The 14,543-nt window shown below is 30.3% G+C and overlaps 1 protein-coding gene across 5 annotated transcripts in view; it reads right to left on the minus strand.

The window, feature by feature from the left end:
- LOC142331610 (protein sprint-like) overlaps positions 1-14,543 on the minus strand; it is a 747,263-nt gene that overhangs the window by 497,055 nt on the left and 235,665 nt on the right. For 2 of the 5 annotated variants that reach the window (XM_075377634.1, XM_075377632.1), the window contains exon 1: positions 5,785-6,006. The exons of 1 other annotated variant lie outside the window; for it this stretch is intronic. Coding sequence is in view for 1 of the 4 variants with exons in the window: in XM_075377636.1 (XP_075233751.1) it covers positions 5,785-5,789 (5 nt within the window). In the remaining 3 variants the exon portion in view is untranslated. Of the gene's footprint in view, positions 1-5,784; positions 6,007-14,543 lie in introns of those variants that run through there. 2 more of the 5 variants (XM_075377636.1, XM_075377635.1) reach the window with 1 other exon arrangement.

Genomic DNA, 14,543 nt, shown 5'->3' on the forward strand with positions numbered 1-14,543 from the left:
AAAGTTAACATTTTTTCTTTTACAAAAATCTGATTATTTAACGTGTTCTCAAATATTTAGCAATTAAGGCCTAAAATATAATTTTCTGTAACGATAGTATTTTTTTCATTTACATCCCACTGTTGGGAATTAATATTTCATAAATAATAATTATTTTGCACTACAACCTCTTTCTTTACTCGTTATTCAATAATTTTTTTACTACGTCCATCAAGGTTATTCCATGGTTTCCCTTGATTCTTCCAGGCAAACCATGGAGTAGTTCTGGCACTCTTTCGGAATTTCTTCCCCAAAAGTTTTCTATTTTTCTAACGATATAAACTTGTAATATTGTACAATATCATAATTTATTAAAAATGCATGTATTTTAACGATTAGATAAATTATTTCGAAGAAACGAGAGTATAATTAAAAATTCATATAATATATTTTTAAATATAACATTTATTATAAATTATAATTAAAATTACTTTTATAAACGGAATACAATACTTATTTTACTAAACGATAATTAACTACAGCAGTGGTTCCCAAACTTTTCCGAGTCGCGGCGCCCTTTTTCAATTAAAATTTTTCATTTGCGCCCTACCCTAAGTAAAAGTATGACTACTCGTAAGTAAGAGATAAAAACTCGCTAATATGTTGAAGTATCAAACTGAACATATCTGTATCATCCTATCTATATTTAACGTTACTTAGATGAGATTAACGAGGGAAGCGAACTTAGGTTATGTTGATACAGTATTATTCGTTATATATCGTTAAAAAATAATAAAATTTGGGAGGGAAATTCCGAAAGTGTACCGCAGTTCTTTTTATTATTCCCTGTTACAAAACGTTTCTTAGGTTGTGTTTTATATCTATCTATCTATATATATATATATATAGATTTTTTTTTTAAATTTATTTATTTTTTTAATACAAAAAGCAAAAAAATGTATTAATTTTTATATCTGATATTTTCATATCTACGTAATGTAATATACAGAAATCTCACGATGTATACAAAGTTGGTTAATTTAGAAAAAAAACTAAATTAATCAACGTTAATACACTTTAAACCTGTCAAAAAGAAACCTACACAAAAAGATTTTGAAAAAAAATTACAATAATTTTTATATTAAGATAAAAATAAATGAGATATTTCGTTTTAATGAAGCTAATTCGCCCCAATTAATTTTAATACATATATATATTTTAGTAATTTCACTACTTCCACGAGGAAACCTTAGATGCGTCATGGATGAAACCCAAAAATTCCAGGAATCCAATATATCTACGCTGAATTTGTAATCGACTGATATTACACTGTTTTAATTTTTTTTTAAATCATAAATTATTTTTTTTAGTTAACAATCATAACGTAAAACTGCAGGCAATTTGCCACGATTCACAAGTCACATGAAAATCGCCTAAAATTCTTAAGAATAAATAAGAACAGCAGGATTACTGAGGAAAGTAAGTCCTATTACGTTCTTCACCGAGCTCAGGAAACGAAAGTGATATTCGGCTCTTCATTAATTCTACATTACAGGAACTGCCTAAATAATAAATATCATTACTCTCAGAGAAATCAACTCGTACCGGTGCCCTTGCATACCTTAAAAACGGTCGCACTCGTAAAATGGACTAGGACAGATAGTGAAACGAAAAAAAATTTCGGTTTATCATAAAAAAAATCTTTCAATAAGAGAAATGACAAACAGAACGGAAATTCGATTAATTAAGCCTTGAAAACCAAAGTACTACCGTCGATCATGTGAAATATTTAAAAGTACACTAAAACCAGAAGAAAAAAAAATAAAAATCTGTTAATGATAAAGGTATTATAACGACCGTTCCCCAAACCGTAGGGTGCGACCCTAAAATACGTAGATAGTGAAGGGTTGCAGAAAGGACAGTTTTATATTACTGCAACTGTTATGATAAAAACTCATTTCGAGGTGTACATATAGACTGCGACCTTTTTTTTTTAATTTATACCGTACAATTCAACATTATTAAGTTTAATATGATCCAAACAAACATACTGTACTGATAATAAAAAAATAAAAATAAAATAAACTGTATTTTCTTTTAAATTAAAAATATCAAAGGATAAACAAGCATCTGTGATAGATTTTATTTTCTCTTTATAATTAATAAATAATATTCCTATTTCTAGGAAAGAAAAAAAATCAGTTAATTTTAATTACTGTACGTAAAAAAACAATTACTTAGCAAAAAAAGCAACTTGTTGAAGAAAAGTAGAAAAAATTACTTATAGTGATAAAACATGGTAATGAATAATAGAACATTAATATTTCAACTAATCTAAAGAAAAAATAAGAAGAATAGGAAATCATTATTTTCGAACAAGATAAAAGAAAAAAGTATTTAACGTAAAACTGAATACAGGATAGAGAGAATCCAACTCCTTCAAACCAGTATCAATTCTACAATTAATCATACCAATTACAAAAATAATTTTTAAAAAGTAGGTAAGACGACAACAAATATTATTTTCAATAAAGCTACACACGAATTAATAATAAATTAAAGAGCTGGCGAAATACTTAAAAACTTTTGAAATAGTATTCCTCTATAATGAAATACAGGCTTTCTATACGCGATATAGACTAATTTATTAGAAATTAAGAATTTCCGTCACTGGACCGATAATATTCTATAGTAGTACGTCAACTGTTACATTAACTGGTACTAGATTCTGGATTTTGTAATGGCCTGATATTTCTTTAAAATATTTATTAAGACGACTTTAATAATTCAAAGCGCTGCGATGGTACAGTTAAAACGATCTGATATTATTTTACTAAAATTTTTTTCATTATAAAAAGTATAAAATTTTCTAAATATTTATTTACTGATCGTTAAATACATATTTTCCAACGATGCCAATGTAAACTGATTTTTAAATATAAAGATTACAAAGTGACTACGGGTAAAAACAAAAAGGAAAACGGTGAGTTTTAAAGATTTATCTTCTTATTTTATGGTGTATCTGAAAGAAAATAAGGTACTTCCGTATTAACGCCACCGCAGCTACAGCTTTATTTAAAAACAAAGTAGTCAATCGGATTTCGGTGGAAAATGGGCCGATATAGAGTTTAACGTAGATTCAAAACAGTTATATAATAATATTATATAAATAACCATTTAAAAATTTATTTATTTTATAAATATAATTTAACCAAACTTAACCTACACGCTCGCTAACCTTGATTAATTAACAGGAGTGTTTTGATTATTTAAAAAATAAATAATTGCAATAATTACTTAATTTATTAAATAAATACTCAAAAAATTACGGTGTTAATTAGTCAAGGTTAGCGAGCGTAGGTTAAGTTTGGTTAAATTATATTTATAAAATAAATACATATAAATAACCATTTATTAAAATTAATAAAGAGACTGTTCATTTTCCACCGAAATCCGATTGACTACTTTGTTTTTAAATAAAGCTGTAGCTGCGGTGGCGTTAATACGTACCCAAAATAATTTATTTATTCCAGAAATATCAGGCTGATTGCCCAATTTTAATTTCTTGATGTTACATATATGTTAACACAGAATATCCAGATCCAAATACCACTCCGCAAATAACAAAAACAAATACGCATATAAAATTCCCAGATGATAAATATTCCACATTATAATTCTTCGGGTAAAAAACAAACATTTTACAAGATTATTACATAAAATAAAACAATTTACAAAATAACAACCTTAAAGCGAGGCTTTATCAAGTTCAACTATTGTAGGCGAAACGTGTTATTGTTTTGTATTTTGTTGTAAGTAATAATATCATTATATTGTAGAATGGTTGTTATTTACCTTAAGAATTATAATACGGAATATTTGAGATTTAAGTGTTTTACCTGCGTATTTATATTTATTCCTATTATTTGCGTATTGACTTATTTGGGTGTGAATATTCTCTGTTCTTACTGTTTTAATAACCAACCAAGAAGTTACAATTTATTATTATTATATACACACACACATATATATATATAAATAAATAATTAAACACAGTTTGATGACGAATACTTGGATTACAATTTTCAAGTTAAATACTAACTAAATTATTATAATTTGTTTATCTATGCAAAACACAATAGTTTTTAACAACTATTTCATTTCAAATTGCCGCACTACCAACTATTTATTTATTTTCAACATCTGCCGACCTTCTTAACAGAATGGTAGTGTCAACCTTTCATGTGGAACGTTTTCGGTTCCCGGTGAGGCTTGGTTGTCATTGCACACGCTACAAAATTCATTTCTCATAAAAAAAAAAAAATATATATATATATATATATATGTATGTATATAAATTTGTTACACGTTCATGCATATAAAAGAAAAAATTCTTAAATAATTTTATTTAAATATGTTAAACGAAAATTTAAACCGGGGAATTAATTCGTTGAAAACGGATAAAGAAAATTCGATAAGTGTAACTGTCAAAGCCTAATTCTAAGATTCTCAAACAATAAAATAGGCTAGGCTTGCAAATAATGGTTTACTAGACCTATTGACCGTATGACAATACTTCCAAACCCAATTTTATTACATGGCCAAATAATATTTAAGATAATGGGACTACATATATATACTTTTATTCTATAAAAATAAAATTATTTCAAACAAATTTGCAATTATTAACTAAAAATAATCCGAAAATCATTATTTTCCCGGTGAAATACTGTAGTTAATCCGAATTAATTAAATTAAAACTAAATAAACTGATAAACTTGGACAAAAAAAAGAACTTGTAAATTCATTAAGGAATAATTTTAGTAAGCAAAGCTTTTTTAATTATTGTTACAAAAATATTTTGCTTACTTTAAATACATATTCGTATTTTCTATTTTAATGCCGATGCTGTAATCAAATGTTTAAATTAGCACCTATCGTGTTTATTAAAATACAAAAAAATTTCACGTAATACAAATAAAATAAAAACTTTTATAAGAACTGTATGAAGAAAAAATAAGTTTTTAATCAAGTTACAAAGAATAAACGTTAAGTTTCTTTCTTGCTCGGTAAACAAATCTATATGAGAAAAACAAGTTATAAATAATAACCAAGAAAAAAAATTGCATCAAGTCGAAGGAATTATTTATCTATTTAAAGATAATTTATATTCGTGTTTAAATTATGCTAACGAAAAGAAAACAAAATTAATTCCTACAGTAAATTAATTCATAGAACGATATAAAATATAACATACCGAATGCTCCACAAATCTATTCAGAAATGTGATTAAAAAAAATAAAAATAAAATTTAACGAAAAGAGTTCATTATAATTATTATTGAATTAATTAACCTAAATTTTGATTAAACCGATCATTAAATCATTAATACAATTAAAAATAAATAATGTTTTGTTACAGAATCTATATTCACTAATATTTTAACAATCTAATTAAAGGACGAATATTATTAAACTTTAAAAATGAAACCAAGCAGACAATCAAAATTTTTGCACAGATAATTAAAGATTAATATTTAACTAACCAATCTAGTAAAAAAATTTAAAACTATAGAACAAAAAAAATAAACAAGCAACACTAAGTAAAACTAGTTTCTTTTTTAAATAACCTAACCTACACTAACAGTTACTAACGTACGTTTATTAAATATATATATATATATATATATAGAAAGATACATTGCAACAAAAAGTTTATTTAAAAATAAACTTTGTATTATTTATTTATTTTTTTGTTAAAAATTAACAGACACAACGTAAAATACTATAATAATAAACCACAGACCTCATTAAAGTAATTTATCACAAGTTTTCTTTTTTTTTTATAATAATAATAAAATACGATCACAAATATAAAATACACAATATTTTTAAATACAATTAGTAAAATAACAACACAACAAACAACTACTATAAGTAACTAACTACACACAACATAAAAGAAATTATCGACTCGTTTTTTAACCGGTATACAAAACGAAGACCGATAACCGCCACACGAATAGACACGACCATAGACGACTACCAACTGGATTGAAAACCGTGTAGCGTCGTCAACCCTGGTATAGATGGCGCGCATGCGTATAAAAAGCCGGCTCACGTGGGTGGTGGAGAGGGAAATAACACCGACAGATGCAGGCACAACGGAGTCAACAAACGTATATTCTACAACCTTTTGCTTCGAGTATATTTACAACTAAATAATATTTCATTTTCATAATTGTGTATTGAAAAACGTCTAATCGACTGTGATAGACTATTATAAACTTAAATAACGAAAACGTATATTGATATGGAAAAGTTTATGAATAATTTATTTTAAGTTGTTCAAGTTATCGAATAATAAAGTAAAAGTATAAAAGTAAAATAAAATAAATTATTCGATCAAATATCCTTATAATATTTTTATTGGTAGCAAAACCATACAAATTAATAACCAACCGTTAAAAAATAAAATTATACTTTTTATTTGTTTCTAACTATATTTCTTTACTTAAAAAAGTTTTTACTTCCATAATTTTTTACCGTTAATTCATTTTAGCTCCCTCAAATTGTATGCACTGTAAAAAAAATCCTATTAATGAAAAAGTAAAATTTAAGTTTATCATAAATTTTAATTTTTTACGTTTAATAAGGATGATGGTATAGTTAATGGAATATTTTTACAATCAACGGTACCTAAGAGGTGATGTGCTCCGTAACATCAAGCCCAACTGAGAAACCTTATTTTGTATTTGCCAATTTAACTTTATACTAAACAACAAATTACATGCAAAACATATTAAATTAATTAAAAAAAAAAAAAAATCGTTGAACCCTTTTTTCGCAATTTTGTACAGAAGTTCGCTCGATCCGGCAAATAAAGTTAATAATAGATCTGATCCTTGGAGTGCTATATTTTTACCGATTAATCTGATCCTTAATCCCTCGTTTCATGTTATTCGTGAAAAAATACAAAGGGTTGTCATACATTATTTCTCTAATCGCTTTTCTATTAGCATGTACTGTTTACTTTTTAACCAAACACACTTCTTTCATGTTCTCATAAAACGCAAAATGTTCTTTAAAAAATCCCTTATTAACGGATTAATAACTAAACTTTCCTCCATCAACTCGCCAAAGCCGGTCGTTTTAGAGAAACAAGCGGAAACGGATTTCCGGTTATTGAAAATTACCGTTTAATAGCTATTTCAAAGAGATAATAATACTGTATTTAAAAATTAAAACGCTAGCTCATTCGTCGTGATAAACTGTATAAGTAAACGTGAATAATTATAACGTAATCATTATTAAAATGTGAAGTGATTTGATAGAAGATCGCTAAGGAAAACGTACTGGAACATGACTAAATAATATAGATTAGATTGAGTATACGGTAGACCGTTATTTATAATGCAATAAATGTAGGAGATAAAATTTCCTTACATTGCCCTCTCTCTAAAGAGAAAGAAATAACACAATCGCGCTTTATTTACAAATGTATATTCACCCACAAATGATTGTACGAGGGTCATTCAATAATTAGACACGAATTGCTGAGGAGTTAAAGCAGTTTGTAAAGAACAGGTCATGATACTTTCGCAACAGTAGGTCGGAAACGCTGATGATTTTTAATCAACTGAGTAAAATTGTTGATTTTATAATCTCATTTTACGATAGCGAGTCTTCTTGAAGTCTGCGAATTAGTTGAACAGCGTGCAGTTAGCCGTGTTTTTCTACAGAAAAGTGTACATAAGGTATATCTTAATAAAGGTTTTATACGGATTTTAATACTAGATCGTGGATACCGGTGTTCTTTGGTGGTTGGTTTTCAATTAACCACAAATCTCAGAAATGGTCGACCTGAGACGGTACAAGACTTCACTTCACTTATACTCATACATATCATCCTCATTTATCTTTTGAAGTAATACCTGACGGTAATTCCCGAAGGCTAAACAAAAAAAAAGAAAGGCTGCTATACAAAGGTGAAAAACTGGTAAATATTCACTCTCGTATTACCAAACAATACGAAGTTGTATGAACTGGAAAAACGTTTGCAAGCGGATAGAAAAATTTGAAGACGGACTAATTTCAGTGACTAACGCGCACCGTTCTAGACGTCCAATTGAAGTTTCACTTGAAGCGCTTGTTGTAACTCACATCTACTCTCTCATTCATAAGACTAACGGATTATACTAGGCACAGCCAATGTACGAGCTTGTGACGTCACGAGCAGACTGAGTACTACTACTCGGCCTGAAAACATAAACTCCGCGTATCAAATCAAAGTATTACTTATAATCATATTGTACGCGGTAATAACAGTGACGAAAGACATCATTTCTAACTGCATGTATAAATTTCTATAGGCCTGTACATAATACCAATCAGAGTCATTGGATAAGGAATTGTTATTGTTTACAAGATTGAGTCATTAAGTATTTTCATATATGTAATTAACTCAAGTGGAAAGAATCGAACACAAACCAACATAAATGTATTGACTGAGCGCCCGTATTGTTTGTAACTCCAAAAATGAAATCAAAATAATAAAGTGCAAAAATAATGCTTTGGAAAACAATAATATAATGAGATATATGTGACGTCACAAGCTAGTAGATTCACTGAGGCAACAATATGGTTGATATTATAGCTGAAAGATTGCAAATAAGTGTCGAAACAGTTCATAAAATTATCACCGATAAGCTCGAATACAGTAAAACAAGGGAAAGATGGGGTCCAAGTTGGTTAACAAATCACCATAAGGAGACAAGACTTTGCACGTGAACAGAGCTGAAATAACGGTATCACCAGGAAAGTGGTGCTTTTATGCACAGTATTCAAACATGTGATGAAAGGTCGATTCACTATTATAAAGCGGAATCAAAGAGACAGAGCATGGAGTTCTGTCCATGCTGTGACTTTTCATTAGTTCAGCGAAAAATAAACAGCGTATACTACTGTGATATGATTATCAACATAGTAAAGCCAGTAATATTGAAAAAATGCTCTGGATGTCAGCGCAAAGGCATTATTTTGCTTCACGATAACGCTTGGTCTCACAGGACTTAGGTACTCGAGAAAAGCATCGAAAAATTACATCGCGAAGTACTACCAGTCCTGATTCGGCCCCATCAGAGTTCCATTTTTTGGTTTACTCAAGGAGGCGTTACGGGATAAAAAGTTTGATACCAATGACAACTTCAAAGAAAATAGCTAACTGGATCAGACATAAAAACAAACCCCCGTGGTTCGATTTTGCCCAATTAACGAAATCGACTGAGATTTTGGATCGTTATTTTATGATGTATCAATTTGAAAATGATTGGCGCAAATTTACGGCAGCTATCGTGTCCACAAAAAAGTGAAATATATATATGTATATATAAACCTTTGAACTGACAGTGGTGTTGGGGTCTGGGAGATATGCAATGCGAAGATATGTCGAAACCGGAAGTCCAATCATGATACCCATTACAATAGGTAGCTTTCTTATGAAACCTACCTAAAATCGGTTGTTAACAACAGTAACTAAGTAACCATTACTGTAATAACTCGACTGGCTTTTATTGTGGACGAATATTTTTAGTAACAAAACTATATAATCAAGATCTAATGGTAGAATATTTATTTTTCAGTAATAATTAAGAAACAATAATACAAACATTAACATATACGTAAATTATTATTATTAATATTTACTTACATGCAAGGTAACACATAAGCAGAAAACATCAATAAAATTAAAAAACCAATCCTTTCAAACATACCTGAAACAAAAAAATAAAAAATAAATACATACATATTATCACAGATAGATTGATTAAGTTATTTTATTAACTATATTAGTTAAAAGAAGAGACAGACTTATAGGCCACATACTAAGGCATCCTGGAATAGTCGCTTTAATATTGGAAGGACAGGTAGAAGGAAAAAATTGTGTAGGCAGGCCACGTTTGGAATATGTAAAACAAATTGTTAGGGATGTAGGATGTGGAGGGTATACTGAAATGAAACGACTAGCACTAGATAGGGAATCTTGGAGAGCTGCATCAAACCAGTCAAATGACTGAAGACAAAAAAAAAATTAACTATATTAGTAAAAAAAAAGTAAAATTGTAAATTTTGCACTCAAAAAAAACCCCGGCCATAAATGAATATGCTGAAAAAAAATATAAAACTATTATGCTCTAACTGCTGATTAGACATAATAATTATAAAATACTGTTTTCCAACAGAAAGAGTTTTTCCCTCAAATAAAAATTAACTTTTTCTGAAAGTACTGATGTTAATTATACAACAGTCCTTTCTGAGTATAGGCAAAAAATTCGTAGAGCTGAATAACATTTTCAATTCAATGGGCTAGCCATTTGGTAGGTAAAAATATATTAGGCCAATTGAAAACTACAGCATGTAAAATCCTCCTAACATCTCATGTTTCCTATAAGATGCTTGTTATTATATGAAATAGCTATACTACACCGAGTGATTCAAAAAAGTTTTTACAATTTTATAAGCATATCAAAAATGTATTGAGCTAACTTACTGATTGAGGTCTACTTCATAGCAAAACACATTACATTTTGATACACTATTCAAGTCACCAGTGGCCACAGCGGCCACCAGCGCTGTCACCAGTGTTGTTAAAAATGGATACACTTAGTGGTGTGCAACGTGCTTGCTGCGTATTTTGGTTTCACGATCTGCAGTCAGCACCTGCAGTTCAACGTAATTTTCGTAGAGAGTACGTTTCATTTTGGTGATGATTTTTATTCACATCATGTCATCTACAACCAATCGCTTTTGGTATTTAACAAACGTAATCGATAGATGATACATTTATCGATGATTATTCTACTGTATATTTAAAGAACAATCTGATATGAAACATAAAATTAGATAGAGTGACGGATGATGTTTGATAAATATTGATTCTACTAGTTTTTTAATAGAAAAAAGGAATTAGGTAAATTTTAATCTTGATCAGACTTAATTAAAATTTTAGTAGTATGTATGTAATAATTTAATTCACAATGGAATAAAAAAACAGTTTTAAAAAGTTAAATTAGACTTTGAAAAGGTTGAAAATTTGTTTTAACCTTTTTAGCTATTGCAATGAATTGATTACAGATTATTTTTCTTTAAATGAGACATTGTCAAAGTAAAAATATACGTAAAACTTTGATACATCAGAAGATAATATTTAACCATAAGGCTGAATTTATATATAGGTTTAATTTTCACCGGTTTATAGCATAATTTAAAACTATTAATACAATTTTTTTTTAGATAAAAAGAAATCATTATGGGAATTTTTTTTCAGTTATTGTAACGAAGAAGAGATTAAAATTTAAGCTCCTTTAATCACTGAGATAGTTAAAAAAATAACTAGGTCAGCTAGTTTTTTTTCAATTTGGTGAAGTAGAAGTTACCAAATTTTGTGAAGATAGAAATGGAAACTTAATTAGAGGAAAAGAATAAGTAATAAAAGAGTGTAATGAGCATTTTCAGCAGTTGCTAAATGGTGAAGATGAGGAAAATGTGGAGACATCATTACCTCAAGAGAAAAGTAAGAAAAAAGGAATGGCAGAAGAATGAAAGGAGATCGATAGTCTGAGACCACCATAAGAAGGTCAGTAGAAAATTCTACGTCAGAGGAATGGAATGAGTGGAAACGGAGCTGTTAAAATGTGACTGAGAGGAGCTTATTAAATGAATTTATAGTGTTTTGTGAAATAAGTAGTATCAAGAAAGAATACCTAATGATTAGATGTTGGGAATAATTTGCCATCAATAACTAGAGGGACGAAATGTTATACGAGAGGTATTAAACTGCCGAGCAGGGTGTATAAAGTGGAAAATAACGTATTGGCAAAGAGTCTGAAGCTACTGGTGGAGAATATTTTCGGGGAATATCAAGGAGGATTCAGGAAAAACCGGCCAGCGATGGACCAGATCTTTTGTATCAGGCTATTCTGGAAAAATTCTATGAGTATAACTCGAGTTGTTTCAACTTTACATAGATTTTAAACAGGAATATAACTATATTAACACAGGGGAAATGGCTGAAGGTTATGGAGGAATTTGGGATACCCATAAATTTTAGAAGTCTCATTAAAATAAAATCGCAAGAAACATATAGAATTAGAGTGAAGGGGAATTTTCGGAGGATTTGAGACCAGGAGATGCTGTTTTGACGCTTGAGAAGGCGAATAGGCAACTGGATATAAACCCAAAAGGGACAATTTCCAAAATTTACTTAGATAATGTAGCTTTGTTATCTCTTAAACAAAGAAGCTTAATAAAGGGGTTTACCGTTATGGAAACGGAAGCAAAAGTAATAGGAATCTTATTCGGAAAAGACAAAGTACTTCTTGATATTGCAAAAGAAATAAGGAATAAGAAATGATTAAGGTCTAACTGCGGGTGAGAAGTTGTTTGAAAAAGAGAATAGATTTAAATGCCTCGGTACAATTTTGACCGACAACATAATTACGATAAACGTACAGGAAAAGATTGCAGTTGGAAATAGATGCTACTGCACTCTCAAAAATCTTTTGAAAGCTAAACACATCAGTAAAAGTTCGAAAATTAAAATATATAAAATTTGATGAGAGCCATAGGCATATATAAATCAGGAACATGGAGAGTTACACTTTACGATGAACAGTGTTTTTTTTTTTGCGCAGGAGAAGGAAAAATCTGCGTCCAGACGCCCAGCAACCCGCACTACTGGGTGCTTGAGGTTCCGGTCAGAGACGGGACTCATTAAATCAACTCCCCCTATGAAACAACACGCCCCCAGTACCCGCCTCGATAGCATTAACCCGGGACGCGTTGTTCATCACACGGATCACCTGAAGACTGGGTCAGGAGTCTCACAACCTCATCGATGGCAGCGATCCGAGGACCCCTGCCACCTCCGGATACAAGCTTGCCCTTCACGGCTTTCCCCGTGTATACTTGATCCTCCTGTTGGACAGCATCTGTACCCTCTGCTCTTTGCATACAGCGCGCTCTGGGAGATGTAGAAGACTCCCAGTCTAAGTGTGCTCTACTGCACCCTCATAAAAATAGAAAATACCAAACAACGTGCTTATCGAAGATCCAGGGAACGGGTGGATCAAAAAGTCCCAAAGAGTTCATCATCAGTGGTGGCAACCCGGAGGCCCCCACAGTACTTGCAGAGTGGGAAAGAAACGTTTTAAGGAAAATATGCGACACAGTGAAAGAAGGAAATGAATGAAGGAAAACAAATGATGTAAATCTGGAGCAACCGTTTTGAAAATTTGATATTATCACAGGGTGAAGCAAGGGAGAATTACATGAGTTGGAAATGTTCAAAGAATTTCGGAGAAACGACATTCTTCAACGACAACATTCTTCTTTAACGACATTCTTCTTTACCGACAAATGTCGGAAAAGCAGCTACAAAACTATTTGTTGGAAAACTGGCCGGAAGAAGTAGAGGAAGACCGAAAAAGAGATGATGTGGAGAGTAATTTGAATAGGATAATAGTGAGGTGATGAAAGAAGGAGGGATGTTTGGAGAACATATAGGAGAGTCGAGATGTTTGGAGGAATGTATGAGAATTAAAAATACTCGGTAAATATTTTAAAAAAACAAAAAAAACTGGGAGGAAAGCTAATTAGGCCTGCTAAATAAAATTACGTGAGGAATTTTCACTACGCACAATCAACATACGTGAAAACTGTTCTACGTATTTCAGCATTCCTAATATTATTACTGTAATAATGCACTGAAATTATTTTTAAAACAAAGGTAAATAAAATTATATCAGCTATAGTATTATAATTAGCTATAAATATAATCAGATATAAATATAATTATATCAACTTTATAGTATTAGCTTAATAGATATTCAGACTGCGTAATTTTTTATTAGAAAAAAAGTTATACGTACGTGTTTCCTCAAGATCAACAAAGCCTTTACCAAAGGCAATTAGAAAAATAATGTGTTCTTAATCTTCTGTATATAATATATATATATATATAGTATAAATATATACATAAAATGAATGTTTGTTTATCCCGTATGGGTTCCTATACCATTCATCCGACTGCGATGAAAATTTGGTGAGTTGTGTTTGTGCGCACGCCCCCGTAGGTTTCTGAGTTAGTTTGGACCCGCTAGATGGCGCTGGGGGAGATGTTTCGAAAAATTGTATGTATGGTCCGATTTGCATGTTCAGAATATATATTATTTACGTGAAAATAAATATTTCTGCGAAAAAATGGACCTGCTAGATGGCGCTGGGGTTGAGATATTTAGAAAAATTGTAATTACGGACCGACCGATTTGGCTCATATTCAAAATATATATTAGTTACGTGAAAAAAAAATTTGCAAAAACTATACCCACTAAGTGGCGCCAGTGTCCAGATATTTACCAAAGAAATATACAATCAGTCGTTCTTCTTCTGTATATATAAAAGGTTATGTTCGTATATGTGTCCGCTACAGACTAAAAAACTAGTGGACCGATTTATGCGCGGGTTTTTGCAAAATGGTCCACCTTGTCCGGAGAAGGTTTAAAGCTA

The sequence above is a fragment of the Lycorma delicatula genome, chromosome 10 (genome assembly GCF_047948215.1).
Source record: "Lycorma delicatula isolate Av1 chromosome 10, ASM4794821v1, whole genome shotgun sequence".
NCBI classification, from domain to species: Eukaryota; Metazoa; Arthropoda; class Insecta; order Hemiptera; family Fulgoridae; genus Lycorma; species Lycorma delicatula.